At 37.6% G+C, this 25,597-nt stretch overlaps 1 protein-coding gene across 1 annotated transcript in view; it reads left to right on the top strand.

Annotated features, from left to right (window-relative positions):
• Window positions 1-25,597, top strand: part of MROH2B (maestro heat like repeat family member 2B) — a 61,589-nt gene that overhangs the window by 10,604 nt on the left and 25,388 nt on the right. The window contains exons 7-22 of the mRNA XM_041749794.1: window positions 244-384; window positions 759-851; window positions 943-1,012; window positions 2,690-2,803; window positions 4,099-4,172; window positions 6,142-6,264; window positions 7,009-7,122; window positions 8,665-8,821; window positions 8,961-9,001; window positions 9,595-9,736; window positions 10,600-10,643; window positions 12,654-12,761; window positions 16,319-16,435; window positions 22,270-22,377; window positions 22,923-23,075; window positions 25,335-25,361. Coding sequence (XP_041605728.1) covers window positions 244-384; window positions 759-851; window positions 943-1,012; window positions 2,690-2,803; window positions 4,099-4,172; window positions 6,142-6,264; window positions 7,009-7,122; window positions 8,665-8,821; window positions 8,961-9,001; window positions 9,595-9,736; window positions 10,600-10,643; window positions 12,654-12,761; window positions 16,319-16,435; window positions 22,270-22,377; window positions 22,923-23,075; window positions 25,335-25,361 — 1,626 coding nt within the window. The remainder of the gene's footprint in view (window positions 1-243; window positions 385-758; window positions 852-942; window positions 1,013-2,689; window positions 2,804-4,098; window positions 4,173-6,141; window positions 6,265-7,008; window positions 7,123-8,664; window positions 8,822-8,960; window positions 9,002-9,594; window positions 9,737-10,599; window positions 10,644-12,653; window positions 12,762-16,318; window positions 16,436-22,269; window positions 22,378-22,922; window positions 23,076-25,334; window positions 25,362-25,597) is intronic.

Here is a 25,597-nt window from a genome sequence, read left to right as displayed (position 1 = left end):
AAATAGGAAGAGGAGCAAATATTGAAATGAGTATCAGTATAGATACAGATGTAAATCGAGCTATAAATACAAACATAAATATAACTGCCTCATGCAATGATTTTAACCTAAACATCTTTTAAAGAATTCTTTCTTGGTTGGAAGTAGTGAGGAAAGTTTTTGGGGAGTGTCTAAAGTATTTTGAGAACTGTATGAAAAGCATAGTAAAGTATTAGAAGTGCTGTTTGTTGGCTGCCCCTGCAGACTTTGGCCATCATTAAGGCACATGGCCCCACAGTGAGCCTGCTGCTCCATCGAGAAGACCTCTGTGAATATGCCCTGGACCAGGTACCCTGGCTCCTGAACCAGTATAAAGACAAAGAAATTGATTTCCACATCACTCAGGTAAGAACCACACCCTAAAGGAACTGATTCAAAAAGTCTACTGGTGACCATCCCAGAAGATAGTCTCAAGAGGTCCTGAGGAACTGAAATACTGGTTTGGGCAGCTGGACTTAAATACTTTTTGAGAAACATGAGGTAGAGAAGAGGTTGGCATAGCTGGGTGATGGCATCTCCAAAAAGGGATTAGGAATTTTCTTTTCAAGCTGCTGTAAGGCATTGACTAAGGCAGAGGGGCCAGAATCACTCAAGAAAACTGGTAACTGCAGGAAGATATGGGTTTGTTCTCCTCACAAAACATAATTATTTGTCTTCCACCTCCTGTGCTACTGCTTCATGGGCAGCCTCCAACTAACCTTTGAAAGCTTCCATTCTAGAGTCTAAAACAAATACTGACCGCAGTGGTCCTTTATGACACTGCCCTTCCAAAGGACTTGAGAAAAACCATCTTCATCAATTTACTCAACCAGGTAAGAAAACCCTGCTGTCAGATCTGATTGTTTCATTTCTACTGGTTTTCTGTTTTTAACATCTCCCACCTCATTCTTCTTTCTCATTCAGGTGTGCAGACTTCCGGAGCCTCCAGTAAAGGAAAATGAACTTGAAGCTTCAAGCTGTTTCCTCATTCTAGGTAGGACCCAGTGTCCTGAGGGTTCTTAATAAAAATGTCTCCCAGTGATGATGACACAGTGATGAAGGGTCACATTAGTTATTTCACACACAGACATGACATTCTTTCAGCTTACTATTTTCTGTGCCTCTTCCTATCCTACCCATTCCTAAAAGAAGAGCAACAGATAGGATAACCAATCATCCTGGTTTGCCTGGAACTAAAGGACTTCCAGGGATAGAACTTTTAGTTCTAAAACCAGAAAATTTCCAGACATATTTTGGGAAATAACTCCCTTATCAGATGTATGGCTAGCAAATATTTTCCCCATCCCATGTGTTGCTTTTTCATTTTGTTAATGTTTTTTGTGGGTTTTTTACTGCCAAGCAGAAGATTTTTGGTTTGATATAGTCCCACTTGTTTATTTTTGCCTTTGCACTTCTACTTTTGGTGTCAAATCCAAAAAATCATTGCCAAGACCAATGTCAAGGAGCTTACCACTTGTTTTCTCCCAGGAGTTTTATGGTTTCAGGTCTTACATTCATGTCTTTATTTTGATTTGATTTTTGTATGTAGTATAAGATAGGGATCCAGTTTCATTCTTGTGCATGTGGTTGTCCAGTTTTCCCAACACCATTTATTGAAGAGATTATCCTTTCCCCGTTATATATTTTTTGGCTCCTTTGTCAAAAATAAATTGACCACATATGCACGGATTTATTTCTAGGCAAACCAAGGTGAGTTGGTAATCCTAGGGATAGGAAACGCTTTTTTTCTTGGTATTTGAGATTATTTGAAACTGTGTCAAACCCAAAGTCATGCTTTTTTCTCATCTCTTAGTATCTATTCCTTCTCTCTCTCTCTCTCTCTCTCTCTCTCTCTCTCTGTCTGTCTCTCCCTCCTTCACTCTTTCCCCTTCCTTCTTGTTCTTTCACATCACAATCCCACCCATTGTCTGGTTAGAGTACCTGGTGCAAGTCATAGGGAAGGTACCAAGTTCTCAGAGTCAGTATAAAAATTATGTTCCATCATAGACCCTGAAAAGTAAAGACCAAAGCAATTCCATACCTCCCATACCTCCACCCTCCCCAAAATATGTCATTTCTACTATTTCACTGAATACCTTTCTATTATGTTCTAATTCTCCCTTAACTGATCCCTCTGCTCCTATTCTTTCCTCTGTTCTATGCCCAACCTAATTAACTACTTCACTCTACTGCTAATAATTTCAAACCCAAACTATTCTACTCCAGCCAGGCCTGTTCTCTTTCTTCCCTGTTTCCTACCTTACCCTTGTAGCTCTCCAGCTCCACAACTAGTGAAGCATCTCTCCATTCTCTGCTTCCACATTCGCAATGTGTTCTCCCCGTGTCTTCTCTCCTTTTCTCCTTTTCTACTGAATCGGGGCCCTACCTAATAACCTTATCTTAATTTGATCCCATCTGTTTAAAAAAAAAACTAATTTCCAAATAAAGTCATATTCACAGGTATGAACAGATATTGACCTAGGTATATAAATCTCTCTTTGCCAAACTGCTTAATTCTGTGATACTAAAGATACACCAATGTAATAAAATCTAGTTACCAACCAAAGAGTGACTTTGCCAATCTTCACGGAATTCCACTTTTCCCATTCACAAGTATTTTACCTAAGGTGAAAATGAGTTCTTATGACTCCAGTATTTCTTAAACCTGCAGCCCATTCCAACCCTGCAGACCTGGTGGAATTTTTTGATGAACAAATGAGAAGTAATAATGAAACCACTCGAATGGGAATCTTGACTTTGTTAAGATCGGCTATCAATGCTGAGGGTAAGCAAAGGAATAAAGCCAGAGTGGTTTATTTTGTGCCAAGAAGCAAACTGAAGCCTATGCATTCTCTAACTTTATTCTGTGTCTTTGGGGAGTTTATAGAAGATCATATGCAAGTAAAGCTCTGTCTTCTTGGTCATCTACAATCTACTACTTTTGTAAAGATTTTATTTATATGAGAGAGACAGTGCATGAAAGAGCATGAGCAGGGGGGAAGAGCACAGGGAGAGATTGAAATGGACTCTCCACTGAGCCCAACACCAAGCTTGATCCCAGGACCCTAAGATCATGACCTGAACTGAAGGCAGACACTTAACCGACTGAGCCACCCACGCACCCCTACAATCTACGTTTTTAAACAGGCATTTTCACTTACTTCTCCTCTTGAGATATTTATAGACATAAGTAGTTGAGAGGGAGAAGTAGAATATTTGAAAATCAAATTTAGAATTTGGAAGATCTAGTAAGCTGCCTAAGTGGTCCAATAAATAGGGGGTATGTGGGAGGAATGCACAATATTCGAGAGATTAGTACATTTAGAAAAGAACAGAATTTAATGAAATATCATATTTTATTAATGCCAAGAAGCACATATTTTCATTATATTGGAATGCATTGCATAATTGATAGCATCTTTAATTATAATCAGCCACTATAAGGTTCTTTTGGTACAATATAAAATAATGGTGTCTCATAAAATTGATGCTATCTGGATTCAATAAAATATGAGAATTCATTTTTATTCTACATTATTTCAAAAAATTCCGTTAGCCCTGAGATTTACTGAAGAATCAGCAGACAAGATATATGAAGTAGTCTCACGAAATTTAAAGCTAATCCACTGGACGTGATATATTGAGTCCACTTTGGAACCTAACATTTTAAGATGAAACCAAATATAACTAGGAGCAAAGAGAACAATAAATATCTTTCAAAAATTGGGAGATAAGAGGGGTGCCTGAGTGGCTCAGTGGGTTAAGCATCTGTCTTGGGCTCAGTCACGATCCCAGAGTCCTGGGATCTGGCCTCATATGGGGCTCCCCGCTTAGCAGGGAGTCTGCTTCTCCCTTGTCCTCTGCCCCTCCCCCTGACTCATGCTCTCTCGATGTCTCATAAATAAATAAAATCTTTTAAAAAATGGAAGAGAAGAGGGTAAGAGGAAATTGAATAACTTGAAATTTATGGACAAAAGACTTTGCAATTGTGTACCATAACTCTAATGGATTTTCATCAATCCTAGAACCAACTGTACTCCTACTGAACCCAGTCTCTTAATTTCTATCCCTGTCTTTCAGAGCCCAAGTTGCGGGATCACATCACTTCAATTGAAAGAACAGTCAAAGTCGTCATGAGTGACCTCAACATAAAAGTTAGAGAATTAATGGGGACTTTGATTTTGTTGATGGTAGTTTTAGGAATTAATGAAATTCCTTAAGAACTCAGTGATGAATTCCATTTTTAATAGAATTCCATCTTTCCCTGAAAGATAAATTAAAGTTTTAAAGTACATTCAGTTCGAGGGTTTCTCAGTAGAAAAAATATATATATATATTTTTGCCCAGAGCATCACAGTACTATGCTCTTCAAATAGTTTAAAAATTAATTATAAAAATAATATATCTTTCTCCAAAAAATAATAACCACTAAGTCTTTTGTTTTTTTAGCTTAGAAATCCTATTTTCAACTAGGGAACATCTAGAGCAAGTCTTGACATAGGGGATTGCACAATATTTCTGGATTATTTGATTAAAGTTTTCCATATTAGAAAAAATACATAACTTGTACTGGAACAAATTTTAAAAAATAGAAATTACTGTATTTTTTTGTTAAAACCATATTTTGTTTGGATCAAAGCCTTATACAGGAACCAATGAAAAGAAGAAAATTCCCTATGAGACTTTCATCTGCAGTGACTATAATAAAAGCCATACAATAAAAAACAGTAATTATGCTAAGTGAAATAGGTCAGAGAAAAACAAATACCATACGATTTCACTCTATATGGAATCTGAGAAATAAAACAAATGAACATATATTATCTTTATATGTAAGTGATGAATCACTGAACTTTACTCCTGAAACTAGTATTACACTATATGTTAACTAGAATTTAAATTAAAAATTGAAACAAAAAATAAATAAAACAGTAAATTATAAAAAATTAAAAAGCAATGGTGTGATTATATATAAAAACTTGACCCAGTAAGTGGCCAAGCCAATTATAAAATTACTAAGAGAGTTTAGGGCAGAATAAAATAGGACAAAAACTTTAAGGAAGTCCCCAGGCAAAAATAGAGAATTTATATATATTTTTTGAGAATTTATATTTTTTTAAAAAGATTTTTATTTATTAACTCATGAGAGACACAGAGAGAAGGTAGAGACATAGGCAGAGAGAGAAGCCGGCTCCTCGCAGGGAACCCGATGTAGGACTCCATCCCAGAACTCCAGGACCACACCCTGAGCCATGCTCAACCGCTGAGCCATCCAGGTGTCCCTCAAAAATAGAGAATTCATAACTTTTTTCTCCCTCGCTTAGGTAAATTACGGGTGCCTTTATGCTAATTGCTACCTTGTGGCCCTGCCTCCCTATTCAAAAAAATTTGTTTTTACAACTCTCCATTAAAAAACCCATTCAGTAAAGATTTAGATATGAGCTTTCTATCCTCGAGGGAAGTAATCCAATAAACAAATTTACTTATTTACAAGTTATAGTACAGGTTCATAATCTTTTGTTCTAATCCCTGAAGCCAGATATATTTCGGAACTCACAACCTTCCTGATTTTAGAAAAATATTTCTGTGACAGTAGCCACAATCAAATGCATTAATATCTCTGCAAGAAAATATATGCAGATCCACAGTACATAGAATAAGTAAAGACTACAGTTTTAAGAGCTGAGTTGGGTTTTGCCACCAAAAGAGTTAGCACCAAACTCAAGAAACAAAATTCCAGTGTCCAGAATTGTTTGGGCTTTGAAATTGTAGATAAAGGATTGCAGATCTATAGTTCACAATGCTATCTTTCACTGAGGATTTTTAAAGCAAGGCAGAGATTTAGCCCACAATACCAATATTTCCTAATCTACGGTAATAAAGGACATGTCTTGGGTGCTAGGGAGAAAGATTTTGGTTAAAGAGAGCCTTTCTAGTAACCCTTAAATCATAAGGTCTAGCTGGCATCCTGCTCCATCTATATATAGTACCATCATTCAATTGGTACTCCTTTTTGGAAAGGTTCCCACTAAATGATTCATGAAGGTTAAAGAGTAGGAGAAGCTAAATTAATGTTCCACCTGATGTAGTAAAATGCTGCAAGTACATTTTTTCTGATTCTAGGTAAGGAATTCCACTCTCCTCCTCATCCAAACCATGTGTGAGAAATGCTACATTGAAGCCCGGGAAGGATGGCCACTGATTGATTATATCTTCTCCCAGTTTGCCATGTCCAACAAGAACCTGGTATGAGGAGGGTGCAGTTTTGAAAGCTACACTGTCACAAGGGCAGTTAACTCAATGAGGTCTCAATTCAATGACTGATTTAGAAGTTATATTTCAGTCTTACCACTTTTATTGATAAATTTTTCAGTCTCTAGCATTCTCAGTCCTCTTTCATTGGTATCACTTATAACTTATGATAAACTCAAGATAGGTGGCATCATGGTTTTCCCTGAGAAGGCAACCTGTCCTCAATGGCTTGGGACAAGGGTGTAGAAAGTGAATTACTTCAGAGAAAACAAGAGGCATCCCTACTTGCCGCACTGGGGTTGGCTTCCTGAAAAGCATGTGCGTCAGATCCAGATCTTAGCAAGTCCGTGATGGCTGAAATTACAATCCACTCCGCTAGGGGGCAGTGTCTTTGAAAATCTTCGCCCCCACACACACTCCAACTCCCACTCTCACTCCCACCCCCACCCCCGAGAAAACAGCAAAGGCCTCAGGGAGACAGGGAGTATCTGTAGTTCAAGGACCCTCACAATTTTTGCTTTTCTGCTCTATCCAGCAGTGTTTTTTTCTAACCCATTCCTCCAAGGAAGACTTTAAAACAGAAATTAAGGACTGAAGACCAAAATCGCTGGGTTCCATGAGCCTTTTTGGTTGAGTGACTGCATCCTGCACCCCAGAGTCTAAGAACACATCCAAGTAAGGTCAGAAGGGACCAACAAGAAGGATGATTAACAAGTCACTGTTTCATCTTTCTTGAAGGAAAAGCCAATGAAACCTAACTCCTTTAAGGATGAAAAGGGAGAGAAATCTGTCCGGGAAATAAGCCTCGAGGTCTTAAAAACCCTAGACCCTTTGGCCATTGGAATGCCCCAGGTAAGGGGTCTTTTGTCACACTGGCAGTTACTTAGATTATCTCCTGAAGCTCTGCCCACTTAGGAGTAAAAACATGAATTTGTCCTTCATGTGTCATCATCAGCTTTTTGATGTTCTGATTAGAGGAAGTGCATTGAGATGTTCAGTGCCCAGCCTAGAGTAATTCCTCAAAAACTTCTCTTCTTCCCCTGCACACCTAGACATATCATTGCGTGGTGAGTGGAGATTCTAATTCAATGAATGTTAAACTTGCCCCATTCATCTGGGAAGGTGTAGAAAGCACACATTCTCAAGCCACACCTGAGGCTTAAAAATAATCTAGACCTTTGTGGGAGGAGCCTTGGAATCTGTATTTTCCTTACGCAAAATGACCTGAGAAAGGATTAACTGGCCAGAAATGCATGACACAGATGAGAGACAATCAACAGACCAATTTAAGTGGATCAGAGGCTTCATCTACAAGGGCATTTTAAGGTGTGGTTCTTGGATTATCTAAAATATTTCTTTAAAATGCAAGTCTCCAGGTCACCTCCCACATCTACTAAATCAGCATTCTGGGCATAGGGTCTATGAATCTGCCCTGCAAACAAATACCAATATTTCTGAAGCATACTACAGTTTGAAACATTTCAATGTAGAAAGTAAATGATGAAAAGAAATGTAGCCCAAACTCTAATGGGCCTGACATGCCACATTCCTACCTTGTGATTAATGAGCCATTCAAAATGTTAAGCTAGCGCTAAATATTTAAAACAATAACTGTAAGAGATCAGTGGATTTACATAGAAGTAGACTGAAAGCAAAGCGGGTAAGGATGAGATCAGATGCAACTCACAGGAACTGGAGAGGAGGCATGAGAAAGTAGGAAGGAAATACGGAGGGGCATGGGAGACCTTATAATGAAAAATGGATAGGGTTTCGTGATTGAATCTGGATGACAAGACAAAGGGAACAGTCCATGTTGACACCTAGGTTCCCGTTAGGACAAGGGAGTTTTCCACAGGATATGAAACAGACTGACTAAAGAAACCAAGTGCTCCAGAACTCCAAACCACGAAGGACAGCACTTGGAGCACAAACAGTAACAACAGCCCATTCACTGTCTGTTCCTAATCTTTCCCTCTCAGAGCAGTGCACTCATCTTGGGGTTTGGGGACATATAGGACTTATTTTGGGTTGTCACACTGACACGAGGCTTGGTGGTGAGTGGAGCCCAAGGATGCTAGACTTCCCAAACTGCCTAGAACACTTCTTCTCAAGGAAGAATTGTCCTGCCCTAAATTCCAGCAGAAAACACTCAGTAATACTCATTACAACTAGCACCTGAAAATGAATGTGCAGTGCAGAGATTTTATTTCATGATTCCTTTTTGATTTGGCCTGAAGAGCAAAAATAGTAATAATAATAATAATAATAATAATAATAATAATAGTGATAACAGGTGGGGGAACATGCTCTGAATGAGAGGGAAACCCACAGTGAGGACCAAGGAGAAATCATGGAAGAATGAGCAATCCTTGAATCTTGCCTTGTTTTCCACAGGTGTTATGGCCAAGAATCCTGACTTTTGTAGTACCTGCAGAATATACAGGAACTCTGGACTACCTGTTTAATATCATCAGAAGTTTGATTATGGCAGAGGAGAGGAAGAAGAATGATGCCAAAGAGTCAACAGCACTTGTCATCTCTACAGGAGCTGGTGCGTACATTCAGAAACAAAGCAAAACATTTCTGAGGCTCATTTCCAGAAAGTCTATGGTGCTTTGATTATATATCCAACCCCAATCTAAATTTCTCTAGCCCCCACAGCAATAATGAAAATCGCTTTCTCTTCCCAGTGAAACTTCCTTCACCACAACAGCTATTGGCCAGACTTCTGGTGAGTGAGTTATGAATAACTAATGTGGGCATAAATTTAGGCCAATATAGATCATTCCGTTCTAAATAAATGTTAATAAAAATTACACAGCAACTCCAAACCAAAAGAAACACGAAAATGGCATAATAAATGTTCTGCTACACTAATGACACTCATTAAGATTACTGGCAAGATTATCTTCTAGCTCTGAAATGCTTGTTAAACTTAATTTATTATTTTAAAATAAGCATAGAGTGAATTTGATCCCGAAGTACCATTCAAACAAATTTCCTTCTTTCCCCCATATGTATCATTTGCTCAGATAACATTTCCACATGCCCTTATTTAACTAAAAAATGTATCTAAGTGTTGGTACCTTCCATTTATTTTTGGTTGAAGGTTTCTATATATTTTTTCACCTTTATCTTCAGATGAAAATTGAGGAGGATTATCTAAGTATTAGCTTTTCTCTAAGGTAAGAATAGACTGATGATTTGTTAAAAGATTGTCTAATGTAGGAATCAGGGGCATCCAGGACAGTGGTAAAAGGAAAAGGCAGATGGGACTTTTAAATAACCTTCCACTGGATTAACTTTTTATCTTCCATTTTTCAGGTAATATCTATACTTGCCAGTTTAGGGAAATTACGTGGGGCTGGTGCAATAGGACTTTTGAAGATACTGCCTGAGATAATTCACCCCAAATTGGTAGACCTGTGGAAAACACGCTTTCCTGAGCTTCTGCAGTCTCTGGAAGGTACAAGGGAGTGGGATCGGGTCTTTATCCAAGGAGGCAAGAACACAAAGAAATGAGGCACCACTTCTCTGCCTAAGTCTCATGTTAGACAATTAAAATGATGAACTTGACATGCAAGGTAGACAGCTATATTTTTTCCTTGATTCCTTATGTTCTTTTTTTTTTTTTTTTGATTCCTTATGTTCTAATTCTCTACGACATACTTGTACTACAGTAGGATCTGGTGGGTAATATTCTTAGCAGAAACTTTTATTTTTGCTCTGGTCTTTTTCTTATATTTAGAGAAACTCTGTTTTGGTATTGTTCTAAAAAGTCATTACTATTTATGTTAGAATATCAAAATATGGTCATTTAAGTAGTTACTGTTGAAATTAGCAAAAAGTCTAGATTTGTATCATGGATTAAAGACTTTTTGCTTATGCTATATGTTGGCAAATTGAACTCCAATAAAAAAAAAATAAAAAGACTTTTTGCTTATTTGGCTAGCACTTAAAGTTGGCAACATAGTAAATTTCATCTGAAATAATCTTCCTGGGATCCCTGGGTGGCGCAGCGGTTTGGCGCCTGCCTTTGGCCCAGGCGCGATCCTGGAGACCCAGGATCAAATCCCACATCAGGCTCCCAGTGCATGGAGCCTGCTTCTCCCTCTGTCTGTGTCTCTGCCTCTCTCTCTCTCTCTGACTATCATAAATTAAAAAAAATAAAAAATAAAAAAAAAAATAAAAAATAAAAAAAAATGAAATAATCATCCTGTGTAAAGCTTGAAGTGGAACTCCAGTATCCACTGGGGACCTAGCAAGGGAGGAACAGAATCCTGACTTTATTTTCTATTTCTATTTTCTATTTTTAATTTCTATTTCTAGGAAAGAACACCAGCATCATTCTATGGGAAACCATGCTGCTTCAGGTAAGGGTAGCTTCTAGACTGATTGTTGATGATGGGGTGATAAAATCAGCTAGAGTCACCCATCTTAACGAAAAAAGATCCAGATTCCAAAGGGCAGTAAACATTTCCTTTCCTTGGGAAAAGGACTGGAATGTTAGAAGTTGATAACTTAAGAATTACAGTCTCTACATCACCATAGTTTGAACAATAATCTTTAGTCTTCAATTTGGTTAAGAGTTTAAGATAGTATTGAAGAGTTCACTTACTAATATTTTTCTCTGTGTCTTTCTCAAATCTTTTCTGATTTCCAGTTCTTTCCTCTCCTTGTAATTGCATTCTTTTACCATTTAAGTAAATTGACCTTTTTTCTGCTTCTATACTTCTAAATACAACTCTATTTGTTCCTCTTTCTGCTCTCACTGTATTTTTTCCTGATTTCTAAAAACCAAAGGACCACATTATATCATTTTTCCAGAAAAAAAAAAAATCTCTCATCCATAAATTTTTGGGACTTCTGCAAATGAGCAATGCCACAGACAGTGCCAAATCCCCAAAATGGTAAATTGCAGATAGGAGTTGAACCCTGGTTGTGCACAGAGGATCTTAATTTCAGGAGCCTACAGGAGGTCAAGGAACCCATGGAAAGGGAGCTTTTAACCTTGCAGGGTCTCAGTTCATAAGCTGCTTTCATAGAAATTAACTAAGGCTTTTTAAAAATGTCAAGTTTTAGTGACCTTTCGGCATCACCTCCATGTCCCATCATTCCTCCTTGCAGAATCAAAATCTGTAGGATGGGTTCTTGAGAACTGGCATGCTTTAAAGACTCCCACAAGTGATTCTTATCCAGTGTGAGATTTGAAAGCAACTACTCTACTTTCCTGGTCTTTAATTCTAGGATCCACCTCTCCTCCTATATCCATGCTTCTTTTATCTTCCACCTTCTTTCCCTCAAAATTCCTACCTTATTTTCCCCTGCTACCATTCTAAAGTAACTGTTCTTACCAGGATGGAAGATTCCCTCTCAAGAGGGAAGCCCTAAGAACATTCTTCTCCTTTCCCTCTTCCAATCTTGAGTGTACTTCCATTTAGCCTTCTTCTCCCAAAACGATTTACTTGTGCCTTCTTCTCTCAGACTTCCAAGGTGGTTTAATTTCTTCTCTTCAAAGGGACCACTCACTGAATGATTTCCAAGAAAATATGTAGACATCTTTATTGGTTTTGACATTAAATGTCCTTTCCTAAGTTTAAAGTGGGGAAGATACAAGAGAAATAACTGACTTTAGAAAGTACAACGGATTTTGTCCTCCAAAAAAGACAAAAACACCTTTTTATGTATTGTTCAATGAAGAAGGAGATGGGTTCAGATGGCTGACTGAAGCTCTGGGGGCTCAGAACAATTGGTGAAACCAGGAATGTTTAGCCACTAGAGCTGAAGTTAGCAAAATGTACTTGTACATTTAATTGGTTCTTCAAGACATTTTAATTCTTTATTCCAAAAAATGTCCCTTTCTTTTTCTTCTGGTATGTAATAAAACAAACTAACACTGACAAATGAAGTTTTTCCAAATCTGTTTAAAACTTGAAAAATGTTAACTTCAATTTAAGTTTCAAAATGAATTAGTTTCTATTTTAAGACTTCGGGCAATTTTAATTTAAGAGGAAAAAGGAAAGCACTTACATGGAGTTACTTCCACCTTCTATGTAACTTGTTCTTAATGGTAATTCAGAACATACAGGATATGGCTATTAAAATAAACAAAGAAAAGGGCACCTGGCTGACTCCGTTGGAGGAGAGTGCAACTCTTGATCTCAGGGTTCTGTGTTTGAGCCCTACATTGAGTGTAGAGATTATAAATAAATAAACTTTAATAAAATAAGAGGAAAAGTGCCAAAATAACCAGTTTTCTTAAATGGGAAAATGAACAGTCCTATTTAATATATATTTATACTTAAAAAAATAAAGTAACAAAAAATACCAAGAAAGTACACTAAACAGTCGTATTTATATCTAACTTCCACTTCCTTGAACAGTTGCTCAAAGAATCCTTATGGAAGATCAGTGACGTAGCCTGGACCATTCAACTGAGTCAAGATTTCAATGAGCAAATGGACAGTTACAGCAACATCTCCCTTGAAAAGGTTGGTTTTTCAATGAAGGGACCTTACTTCCTAGCTCATGACCTAAATTGGCTGCTCAACTTCCAATTTGTCTGTACTACCACCAAAAAAGAGGGAGAAATTGCTAGAAAAACGCTACCTTCTCTACACCTTGCATTTGACCAAAAATTACTCATAGGACTATCCTAGCTGCAAGGAAAACTGAATAATATAGCACCTTTGAGATAGATACATACCTGGTTGAAATCCAGGTGTTCTGTTTTAACGAAGGAAGAAAAAGGGATGCCTGGGTGGCTCAGTGATTGGGCAGGTGCCTTCGGCTCAGGTCGTGATCCTGGGACCCAGGATCGAGTCCCACATGGGGCTCTTGAGAAGAGCCTGCTTCTCCCTCTGCCTATGTCTCTGCCTCTCCCTCTCTCTCTCTCTCTCTCTCTCTCTCTCTCTCTCTCTCTGTGTGTCTCTCTCTCATGAATAAATAAATCTTTAAAAAAAAAAAAAGAAGAAGGAATAAAAATAGATAATGAAGGCAAATAGTAGTCCCTGTCACAGCACTGTTTTAATGTCAGTTTATGCCTTAGTTTCCACTGGGCCAGTTTTGTGAGGTTGGCTACAAGAAACAATCTACCACAATTTAACAACTTATTATACTGAAACTGAAAAGAATACTCAGAGGCCAGCTTTCTCCTTCCTCTGTTCCTGAATGGCTTCCACCTAACCCTCTGCATTGGAGCCACTCATTCTAAATGGGGTTTGAATCCAGCTTCTGCTCCTTACTATATATGTAACTTTAGGTAAATTACTTAACTTCTCTAGAACCTCAGTATATTCATCTAAAATGGAAATTATACCCAGGTCTGAGGATTGTAGTGATATAAGGGTTCAAAGAGATAACATATGTAAAGTCCCTAGTGAAGTAAGTGCCTGGCCCAAGACTTCTGCTCAATAAAAATAGATGAAGATTATTGTTATGGTTATAACCTTTCTAATTTTTTTCTGGAAAAATGTTTCTTAACTCATCAGTTCTAGTATTAAGTGTCCATTCCAACAAACTATTATCAACTTTCAACTCTCCTATGCAATATTCAAAATTCCCCTCACTGATTGATTCTCTAATATGGTAGCATACTGACTCTCCAAATTATGGTCTATGAGGCCTGCAGACGTGCTCATCAGGAGTATTTGATGAGCAATGCCTCATCTTCCCATATGTAAACTAGACTCGTGCATCCCATGTAATACCATCCATCCAACAGCTTCCAGATTCATGAGATGAATCCAGGATAATGGTGATATGGATAGGCAGAGCAGTTCGAGCAGTGAGCTGCTTAAATGGCCCTCAGCCATGATACTCAACAGGAAAGTAAGAGTGTACCAGTTTGCTTTAGCTGCATAGCAAACTACCCCCTACTGGCTTAAAATAATAGCCACCTACTTAGTTTACTTGTTTGCAGGTTGACCTTTGGGGCTGAGCTCAGCGGGGCAGTCGTTCCATCTCAACTAGTCTCACTGGCATATATTGGGGATTGGCTGGTGTGCCAGGATCTCAACTAAGACAACTTGTCTCTGTTCCTCGTGGTCTCTCCTCCTCCAGCAGGCCAGCCCAGGCTTGCTCTCATAGTGTGACAATGAAGTATACAAGGTCTCTTGGGGTCTGGGCTCCAAACAGACACACTATTACTTCTGCCACATTCTGTGGGCCAAAACAAGTCACAAGGTCAGCCCAGATTTGAGGAGTGGCGAAACAGACTATACCAATAGGAGGAGCTGGAAACTCTCATAGTAAGGAGGCATGGATAAGGATGGGATGGAAAGATTCTGGCTATTTTTGCAATTGATCACATTTTTTCCCAGTTCTGGGTATCTGATTTCTGGGATTCCTTGCCAAGTCTCAAAGGAGAAATGCACAATACACTGAATCTGACCAAATCAGCAGAGAAGCAACAGCTCAACAGTATTGGGAGGCAATGAGGCTAACTAACCCTTTACACAGAAGTCCCCTTCATGGCATCAGGGGTTTTTTCTGCAGCACCAGACTTTCCTCTGTCCTTCCACTAAGGTGGAGTTAAATGGACTCTAGCAGCTTTAGCCCTACTTAGTATTTACTCCTGTGTGATGCACAGTTTTTCTCATTATAATTACATTATCATGGGGGTGTTTTGCCTGGAAATCCAAGAGTGCAATGGTGCTGCTTCATCAGATTTTTACTCTGCAGTTGTTTGACCTGCTCTATCACCTCATGGACCCCTCTCACCCCAGTTGGTCTGATCTGTACAATTCCTCCTAAATGTCTCTCAGTCGCTACCAGTTTTTCCTTTCCTCCTATGCCATAGATTCTGATCCATAATGACCCCTTAATCATTACAGTCCTTCAAACCCCACAGAGTCCTTGGAATAAACTTCTAACTGGCCAGTTTTCTATCTCATGTGTGGCAAGATGGACGTTTTAAATAAGGAGATGGCAATCTGATATTCTATAGCTACAAATGATTTGAGTTTTAGAAAACAAATTAGGACTTCATGACCTCTATTTTCTAGCCATATGGCAAATATCTCCTCTTGTGAATATTTTCCTTGTATCTTTCCTCCACAAGAATCTAGATCTATCTATATAACACACACACACATACACACACACACACACACACGTGTATACACACATACACATACACATATTAACATCCAGGCATGTGTTGTGGTATTCAAACAGAAGCCACTCCTGGGCTACCCCATTCCTTCAGCCATACTTCTAAATCTTATATGGCTTATAATGAGAGAAAACAGGAAGTCATTATCTATCCCGCTTGATTTTTCCCCATCTGGACATTACAGAGGTTTCCATTCTATTACAGAGGAATTCAAAATTCTCACCACCTCTAAGGGGTCTGGAAGCCACAGACTGATTTCCCATGTGCTCTCTTGCCAGTGTTCTTTCACTGGGGGTTTTCCCTCCCCAATTCACTCAGAGTTCCTTACTAAAGCCACAACATATGTGTAAAAGTTCCTGTATGACTCTTCTCCTTCACCCTGGACACCATTCTACAGCACTTCTGGACAACTCAGAAGTTGTACTCCTGAGAGAGAGATAATAATAGAGCTTACAAAGTATTATTTTCAGAACTATTATAGGTTAAATCTCTTAAACTATAAAATAAGTTAATAGACTTTAGAGGTCAAGAATTTCTAATGACGTCTTTGAATAATCATATGTTCATTGAAGATGGGTATTCTAAAAGCAGTTTTTGAGCATTTATTAGCTACCAGGGACTATACACTAAAAGTAATCAATAAGACCCTCTGTTGCCGAGAACTGAAATTCTGAGCACAAGGCGAGAATATTGAACTTTACAACAGGGAGTAAAAAGTATTATAATGACACTGCACCTTGTGCAGAGTAAAGGAATACAGAAAAGCCCAGTTAAGGACAGACCCTGCGGTTTGCGGGGGGGGGGGGGGGGGAGTAAACAGGAAGAGTCAACCAAATTTTCTTCCTTTGGATAACTGTTTTAATGCTTTCCACTTTTCATTGGAGTTTTTCTCTCCAACCTTTAACATTCTGTCACTTATCTTTTGTTTTCCAGAAATTCCTTTGGAAAGCCTTGGGAACCACCCTAGCATCCTGTCAAGATAAAAACTTTGTAAGCTCACAGATTAAGGAATTTCTGATTGCTCCCAATCAACTGGGAGATCAGCGACAGGTAGGATCCCTTTCTCTCAATTTCCTCTTATGATGATAAGTAATTCCATCCAGAAAACCACTGACAGGTTTTAGGACAATCTTAGAATCCGATACATTAAAAATAATCCACCAGAATTTCTCAGAAAAAAAGGTGTTTCTCTGATTAAATATCAACGCTTCATTATTTTTTAAAAGTTTAATTCCAGTATACTTATCATACAGTGTTATATTACTTTTAGGTGTATAATGTAGTGCTCACCACGATGTGTATTCTTGAACCCTTTCACCTGTGGAACCACAAAAGACCCCAAATAGCCAAGCAATCTTAAAAAAGAAAAGCAAAGTTGGAGGCATCACAATTCCAGACTTCAAGTTATATTATAAAGCTAAGGTGATCAAGACAATATGGTACTGCCACAAAAATAGAGCAATAGAACAGAATAGAAAACCCAGAAATGAACACACAATTATATGGTCTATTTATCTCTGACAAAGCAGAAAAAAATATCAAATGGAAAAACGACAGTTTCTTCAACAAATGGTATTGGGAAAATTGGACAGCAAAATGCAAAAGAATAAAACTGAACCACTTTCTTACACCATACACAAAAAAATAAATTCAAGATGGAGTAAAGACCTAAATGTGAGACAGGAAACCATTAAAATCCTAGAAGAGGACTCTGGCAGTAACCTCTTTGACATCAGTCATAGCAACTTCTTACTAGATATATGTCTCCGAGGCAAGGGATACAAACACAAAAATAAAGTATTGGGGTTTCACCAAAATAAAAAGCTTCTGCACAGTGAAGAAAACAATCAACAAAACTAAAGGGCAATCTACAGAATAGGAGAAGATATTTGCGAATAACATATCTGATAAAGGGTTAGTACCCAAAATATATAAAGAACTTACAGAACTCAACACCCAAAACACAAATAATCCATTTAAAAAGTGGGAAGAAGACATGAATAGACGTTTTCAAAGAAGACACACACATGACCAACCTCCCGTCTGGCAGCCTTCAGTTTGTTCTCTATAGTTGAGCCTATTTCTTGGTTTCTCTCTCTCTCTCTCTCTCTTTCTTCCCCTTGGTTCATTTTGTTCATTTGTTTTGTTTTGTTTCTTTAGTTCTACATATGAGTGAAATGTATGGTATTTGTCTTTCTCTGACTGATTTATTTCGCTTAGCATTATACTCTCTAGCTCCATTCATGTTGTTGCAAATGGCAAGATTTCATTCTTTTTAATGGCTGAATATTTCCTTATATATATATGTATATATATTATATACATACCACATCTTCTTTAATCATTCATCTACTAATGGACAATTGTGTTGCTTCCAAATTTGTCTATTGTAGATAATGCTGCTATAAATATAAAGATACATAAATCCTTTCAAATTAGTGTGTCTGTATTCCTTGAATAAATACCTAATAGAAAAATTTCTGGATCATAGGATAGTTCTATTTTCCTTTTTTAAAATTGATTTATACATTTATTCATCACAGCATTATTTATCATAGTGGAAATGTCCAACAGTGGGGAATGGTTATAAGATGCTGTTTCATACCATGAAATACTACACGATCATGAGAAGTTATCTTTTTTTTTAAAGATTTTATTTATTTATTTGAGAGAGAGACAGAGAGACAAAGAAAGCACTAGCAGGGGGAGGAGTAGAGGGAGAGGAAGAAGCAGACTCCCCGCTGAGCAAGGAGCCCAACATGGGGCTGAATTCTAGGACTTTGGGATCATGTTCTGAGCTGAAGGCAGATGCTTAACGATGCCACCCAGGTGCCCCAGAAATCATGGTTTTGAAAACAATTTAGCAACATGAAAATGTGCATTTAATATTAAGTGAAAAACATGAAGATACAACGCTGAGTATAGAGAGGGATCCTAATTTTTATAATTATAAAAACTGGAAGGAAATATACCAAAATATTAAATAGCTATTATGTTTGGATGGAGGACTCTGGATGATCTCTGTTTTTCATTAATTTTCTTTAGTTTATGTTTTCCAAATCCTATACCTGAATCTTGTGAGTGGGGGAGGAGTTCGGAAGAGTTAAAATGTTTTGCCTTGCCAGACATTTTTTAGCAAGCCATAAGTTCTGTTTGATGTTAATATGAATAGTTTTCGAAACCAATTTCTGTATCCAACTCTAATTTGATAATGATTCTTTACTAAAAGAGCAATGGAGTGTAGCTGCTTTGAAACTGTATTCAGAAAAGGACTGTTTATTATCTTTGATATCATTGATGGATGGATTTTTAGCAAAAGTTCTGACTTAACTTTTTAGTTAGTACATTTATATTTTTTTCTTTTCAAGTTTTTATTTAAATTCTAGTTAGTTAACATATATGGTAAAACTGGTTTCAGGAATAGAATTTAGTGATTCATCACGTACATATGACATTCAATACTCTTTACAAGTGCCCTTCCTAACACTCATCACCCATTTAGTCCGTTCCCCCACCCACGTCCCTCCATCAACCCTCAATTTGTTCTCTATCAATAAGAGTCTTTATGGTTTGTTTCTTCCCTCTCTCCTTTTTTCCTTTCCCCTATGTTCATCTGTTTTGTTTCTTAAATTCCACATGTAAGTGAAATCATATATTGTGTTTCTTTGACTGACTTATTTCACTTAGCAAATACTCTCTAGCTCCACCCACATCATTACACATGGAAAGATTTCATTCTTTCTGATGGCTGAGTAGTATTGTATCTACATACCACATCTTCTTTATCCATTCATTGGTCAACGGACATTTGGGCTTTTTCCATAATTTGACTACTGTTAATAATGCTGCTATAAACATCGGGGGACATGTGCCCATTCAAATCTGTATTCTTATATCCTTTGGGTAAATACCTAGTAGCACAATTGCTGAGTCATAGGGTAGTTCTATTTTTAACATTTTTGAGTTCTGTTTTTAACTTTTTTAATTCTATTTTTTTTTTCGAAACTTCATATTGTTTTTTAGAGGCTGTATCAGTTTGCATTCCCACCAACAGTGTAAGAGGGCTCCCGTTTCTTCACATCCTTGCTAACACTTGTTGTTTCTTGTGGTTTTGATTTTAGCCATCTGGTGTGAAGTGATATCTCATTATAGTTTTGATTTGCATTTCCCTGATGATTGATGAGCGATGTTGAGCATCTTTTCATGTGTCTGTTGGCCATCTGTAATGTCTTCTTTGGAGAAATCTCTGTTCATGTGTTTTACCCATTTTTAATTGGATATTTGTTTTTTGGGTGTTGACTTTTATAAGTTTTTTATATATTTTGGATACTAACTCTTTATCAGACATGTCATTTGCTAATATCTTCTCCCATTCTGTAGGTTGTTTTTTAGTTTTGTTGCTTGTTTCCTGTGCTGTGCAGAAGTTTTTATTTTCATGTAGTCCCAATAGTTTATTTTTGCATTTGTTTCCCTTGCCTCAGGAGACATGTGTAGAAAAATGTTGCTATGGCCAATGTCAGAGAAATTACTGCTTGTGCTCTTTTCTAGGATATTTATGGTTTCAAGTCCCACATTTAAGTCCTTAATCCATTTTGGGTTATTTTTGTGTATGGCATGAGAAAGTGATCCAGTTTCATTCTTTTATATGTATCTGTCCAGTTTTCCCAGCACCATTCTTGCCTCCTTTATCAAAAGACTAATTGACCATATAATTGTGGGTTTATTTCTGGGCTCTCTATTTTGTCCTATTGATCTATGTGTCTATATTCATGCCAGTATTATACTGTTTTATTACTACTGCTTTGTAGTGTATCTTTAAATCTGGGATTGTAATACTTCCAGTTTTATTATTCTTTTTTAAGATTGATTTTGCTATTCAGATTCTTTTGTAGTTCCATACAAATTTCAAGATTATTTGTTCTAATTCTGTGAAAAATGCTGTTAGTATTTTGATAGGGATTTTATTAAGCCTGAAATTGCTTTGAATGGTATAGACATTTTAACAATATTTGTTCTTCCAATCCATGAGCATGGAATAGCTTCCCATTTGTGTTATCTTCAATTTTTTTCATCAGTGTTGTATAGTTTTCAGAGTATAGATCTTTTACCTACTTAGTTAAGTTTATTCCTAGATATTTTATTATTTTGTTGTACTTGTAAAGAGAATTGTTTTCTTAATTTCTCTTTTTGCTATTTCATTATTAGTGTATAGAAATGCAACAGTATTCTGTATATGGATTTTTTATCCTGTGACCTTACTAAACGCATTTATCAGTTCTAATAGTTTTTTGGTAATCTTTAGGATTTTCTATGCATAGTATCATGTCATCTGAAAATAATGAAAGTTTTACTTCTTCCTTATCAATTCTTTTTCTTGTCTAATTGCTATGGCTAGGACCTCCAGTACTAGGTTGAATAAAAGTGGATATCCGTGTCTTGTTCCTGATCTTAAAGGAAAATCTCTGTTTTTCACCACTGAATATGATGTTAGCTGTAGTGTTTTCACATATGGTCTTATTATATTGAGGTATATTCTCTCTAACATACTTTGTTGAGAGTTTTTATCATGAATGGATGTTGTACTTTGTCAAATGCTTTTTCTGTATCTACTGAAATGATCATATGGTTTTTACCCTTTTGTTGATGTGGTATATCATGTTGATTGATTTGTGAATATTGAACCAGCATCCAAGATCAGTGCCTCATTTATTTAACCAGGTTTGTAAAAATATCTAAAAATGAATTTCAAGGGCACCTGAGTGGCTCAGTCAATTAAGTGTCTGCCTACAGCTCCGGTCATGGTCCTAGGGTCCCGTGATAAAGCCCCTCATTGGACTCTCAGCATGGAGCCTGCTTCTCATTTACCTTCTACCCCTCTTCCCTGCTCACTCTTTCTCCCACTCTTTCTCTCTCCTGCTCTCTCAAATAAATATATAAAATCTTTTTAAAAATTAATTTCAATTATCCTTAATAAAAGTATTTTTAGCATATTTTGGCCGTACCTTTTTAACTTAAGGATATGATCATAAACTTCAAAATCATTGAATTTACAAGCTGAAGGTAACCTTATATACCATTGATTTTCAACCTAGAGAAAGCATAAGTATAACCTGGAGAGCTTTTTCAAAACAATTTGCCTATTCCCTATCCTGGCTTGGCTGCAGAATGTATGTGAATGTGGAGGAAGGAGAGCGTGTATATTAAAAAAAATGAAAAATAAATTAAAAGAAAAACTCTGCAGGCTAATACAAATCACCTAGTATAAAAAATTTGTAATGTATTTTGTTATACATTCTCCTCAGAAATGTTCAGATGTTTACAGGATCCTTTCTTCCATATTAAATGTTCAGAAACTACTAGACCCACTGAACTTTTGAAGCTGCTTTTTTATTATGTTATTTATTTTCTCTTTGTCAGATGTTCAGTTATCTTACTGCTTTTGGCATTATTTCTAACACCATTTCCCCATCCTGTTTGAAACTCTCCTTCCCACACAGTCCAATGGCTTGCTCCCTTATTTATTTCAGAACACTGCTCAATGTCACCCTGTTTATGGAGCTTTCTCCAGCCTCCCTGTTTAAATTGAGAACTCCTCCTAACCTGCAGCATCTGTTCTCCTTTCTTGTTTTCCTTATCTCCATAGTACTTGTCACCCTCAAAATACTATATGTTTACTTGTTTACTGAATCTATGTGTTTATTTAATGTCATTTCCCTGTCACTTCCCCGGTTTTGTGCACCACAAGGATAGGGAGTTTGGTGTGTTCTATTGACTGTTGTGTCCTCAGCACCTAGAAGAGTGCCTGACACAAAACAGGTGCTCCGTAAATATTTGTTGTATAAGTGAATGGTCAAACTCAAAATTCCTATCTTTTCTGACTTTAGGGAATAACATCTATTTTAGGATACTGTGCTGAGAGCCACTTGGATACTGTTTTAAAAGTCCTTAAAACATTCCAAGATCGGGAAAAGTTTTTCATGAATCGATGTAAGGTAAAAGGAATAACCTTCTCTTCCAAAGCTTTTGGTCAGAGCATGGGCAAGAGACACTGAATCCTTCAGTGAACATCCCTCTCCATATTATAGTTGTTCCTGTCCCCAGGTCTTTTTTCCAGGTGCAGACTGCCCCAGCTCAGACCCTGTAGAACAACCACCTGTCTAACAGGTCTACACCAGTTTTTGTCACTAATACTGACCCATAAGGTCCAAAGGAGTTCTGTATGTGCCTAGGTTTGTCCTCTACCAGCTGCTCAGGCCTCATGGTCAATTTCCATTGTGTACACTCTGCTTCCCCTGAAGGAAAGGGATTTAAGAAATAAAAATTAACACAAACTTTCTCACAGGGACCTCTTTCAAAGCCCAGTAGACCGACAGCACAGACCCAGGTGTTTAAATTTGACCTAGCAAGAGCATCAGTTTTAGACTAATTTTCATCATCCCAGTCCCATTTCTTAGCCCCTGTCGTGGTCTCTAGGATTAGGAAACAACATGGAAGAAAGGAAACATCTTCAGTCATAGTTTTCATGTCTCTCTTTCAGGGTCTTTTTTCTGGGAAAAAGAGCCTGACCAAGACTGATGTCATGGTAATCTATGGAGCCGTGGCCCTGCATGCTCCCAAGGTTCAACTCCTCACCAGACTTGATCAAGACATTGTTTCCCAAGTCTTATTTCTTTATGGCCAGTGCTCTCAGGTAATGGCCAGGACAGGGCTGCCTCAGTTTCCAGGCTGGGGTTCCCAAACCTTGGAGGGGCTGACCACTTGGAAATATTCGTGCTCAAAAGAAACAGGCCAAAGGCAAGATAAGGTGTGGTATGTTTGGAAGATGAGAATGTAAGAGAACAAAAAAATTCATTATAAAACAAGGTCAGATCATTTGTTTCCTTCCTAAAGGCTTGGGTAGTTCATGTCCTGTGATATCTTCCTAGATCAAATAGCCATAACAGTCTCCCTCAAGTATGAACTTAAAATAATTACTCCAGTATTACACTGGGGCAGCTGGATCATTACTTCCCTGTAATAGTCTCTGAAGCATTACTAATGACAGTTGTTTAACCTTTTACATGGTATAGATGAACCACCTAAAATAGTGCCTCACAAGTAGTCAGTGCAATATATGTATTTTTAAGTGAATAAAAATATATCATTAATCAGTCTACTCAATCTACCACATGTTGTACTGTTTCATTTACACCCCAACACACACATTCATACCAGTCAACCTGACTGCCTCTGATGGTTCTTAAACACACCAGGAATATTCTCACCTCAGAACCCCACAACTGAGTTAGAATCCATCTGATCATTTCTGTCCCCCATAGAACTTTTTATACCTTTAATAATGTGCTTTGTATGTACTGTCAATTTATCCATTTGGCTAACTAGTACCAGGTTAGCTACCTAAAAATCACCTTGGGATCAAGTTTGAAATACAGCTTCCCAGAGCCATTTTTCAGGGAGATTGCTTCAGTCAGTCTAGGTTGAAATCTGACATCTGTATTTTTAAGAGGTTTATAAATGATTCTTATCCACAGCCAAGTTTCAGAAGCTCTTACTGATTATGTGCACATCTGCTCCCACATTAGATTGTTGGCACCTTGATGTTAGGGATTGTACCTTATGCTCCCTTATCTCCTCTTCTGTGCTCTCCACACACCACCTGTTTGATAAATCTGTTCTTGACATTTATTCATGTGTGTATGTGATAAGAATGGAATCATAGGGAACTTGTGATATCACAGATATAAGTATATGCTAGTGGAAGGGAACAGGACAGTGATCCTCACACGTCAGTTGCATGAGAATTACCTGGAGAGTCTGTTGAAAATAGTCCTTAATGACTCTCAGTCTTCAGGGTAGATCTCTGAACCCGTATTGTTTAACATCCTCCTCAAAAGGTGATTCTAATGTACCCAAAATTTGATAAGCAACGATGAAAACCAAAGACATAGTTTTAAAAAAAGACATTTGTGTTAAATTAGTTTTTAGGCAAGCATTGATGGAAACCATGATAAAAATAAAAGAAGAAAGGAGACAAATATGTTTTAGATAATTATGACTATACTATACTTTCACGGTACTGTCAGTTTCTGCCGTAATGCAACATATGCACAAGATAGTACAAGAAAAACCACAGTGATTATAGGGGAAATGGGAGAGGGGCACAACATTCAAAAACCCCATCAACAACGACATATAAAAAATAGGAATCTAATGTTAAAAACAAGCTAAGAAGTAGATAAAAAATACTACAAAAAAATAAGGCACTTTTTCTTGAAAAAAACCCGAATTCATTTGTGAAAGTTGTGAGTTCTTGAGAAATGGTGGTAGGAAGAAAGGTCATTTGAAGTCAGACAGACAACTAGAAGGCCAGGTTTAAATGGGGGAGCAGTTCATACCGTGGTAAACTGAGGCAGCTGGCATGTTTGAGGTATTTGAGTATTCCTACACCACTCTGTTTGGTTGGCTCAGCTTTCACTGTCATGTACAAAACTCTGCATAAGCAAACATAAAATTAAGAATATGCTAGAAGTATTTATTCACAGATCGATTTCACTGGAACAAATTTGCATTTTCAAGGCAAGCATCAAAGCAGAACTAACTGTATCTCAGTTCCAAAGTCAGCTGCCCTATTAACTTTCATATTACAGCTTTTCACTCCTCTTTCTGCCAAGAGCCTCTATCCTTTTTCTTACCAAAATCTGTTAGAACCTCTTAAAATCATAAGGCTTGAAAGCTGAAGGCTTAGTTAGACGCACCTGGAGGAAAAGTCTGCCAAAGTATATAGGGGTCTCACTTTGGAAATGGGGGAGGAAGCGAGCAGCCCTCACCCCTTGGCAAGACTCAGTGTCCTGCTTAGCTGTTGTTTTCAGGTTGGTGGGTGGCTCTTTTTGCTGGTGCGAGGGAATTCTAACTCCTGCTCTAGTATCTGCTTTTACCTTTGGTTTTTCAGGTTCTGGGCATGTCTGTGATGAGCAAGGTATGCAATATATTTGAATACAAATATATTTAAATACATAGCATGCTCCCTGGAAATGCAGTAAGCATAGATGTCCACCTAGGTTGATTCCAGAGGCTAGGACCCCAATATATATCTAATTAATCCAATCCTAAAGCCAGGATCCCTGAGCCTAATCTATGACAGAACAGAGAGCTATATTTGGTTCCAGGTGGTTTGGAAGTTATACTGTAATCTACAGCAGTGTTCTTAGAACT

This window comes from Vulpes lagopus, chromosome 3 (genome assembly GCF_018345385.1).
Source record: "Vulpes lagopus strain Blue_001 chromosome 3, ASM1834538v1, whole genome shotgun sequence".
NCBI classification, from domain to species: Eukaryota; Metazoa; Chordata; class Mammalia; order Carnivora; family Canidae; genus Vulpes; species Vulpes lagopus.
This window is presented reverse-complemented; position numbering and strand designations above follow the sequence as displayed.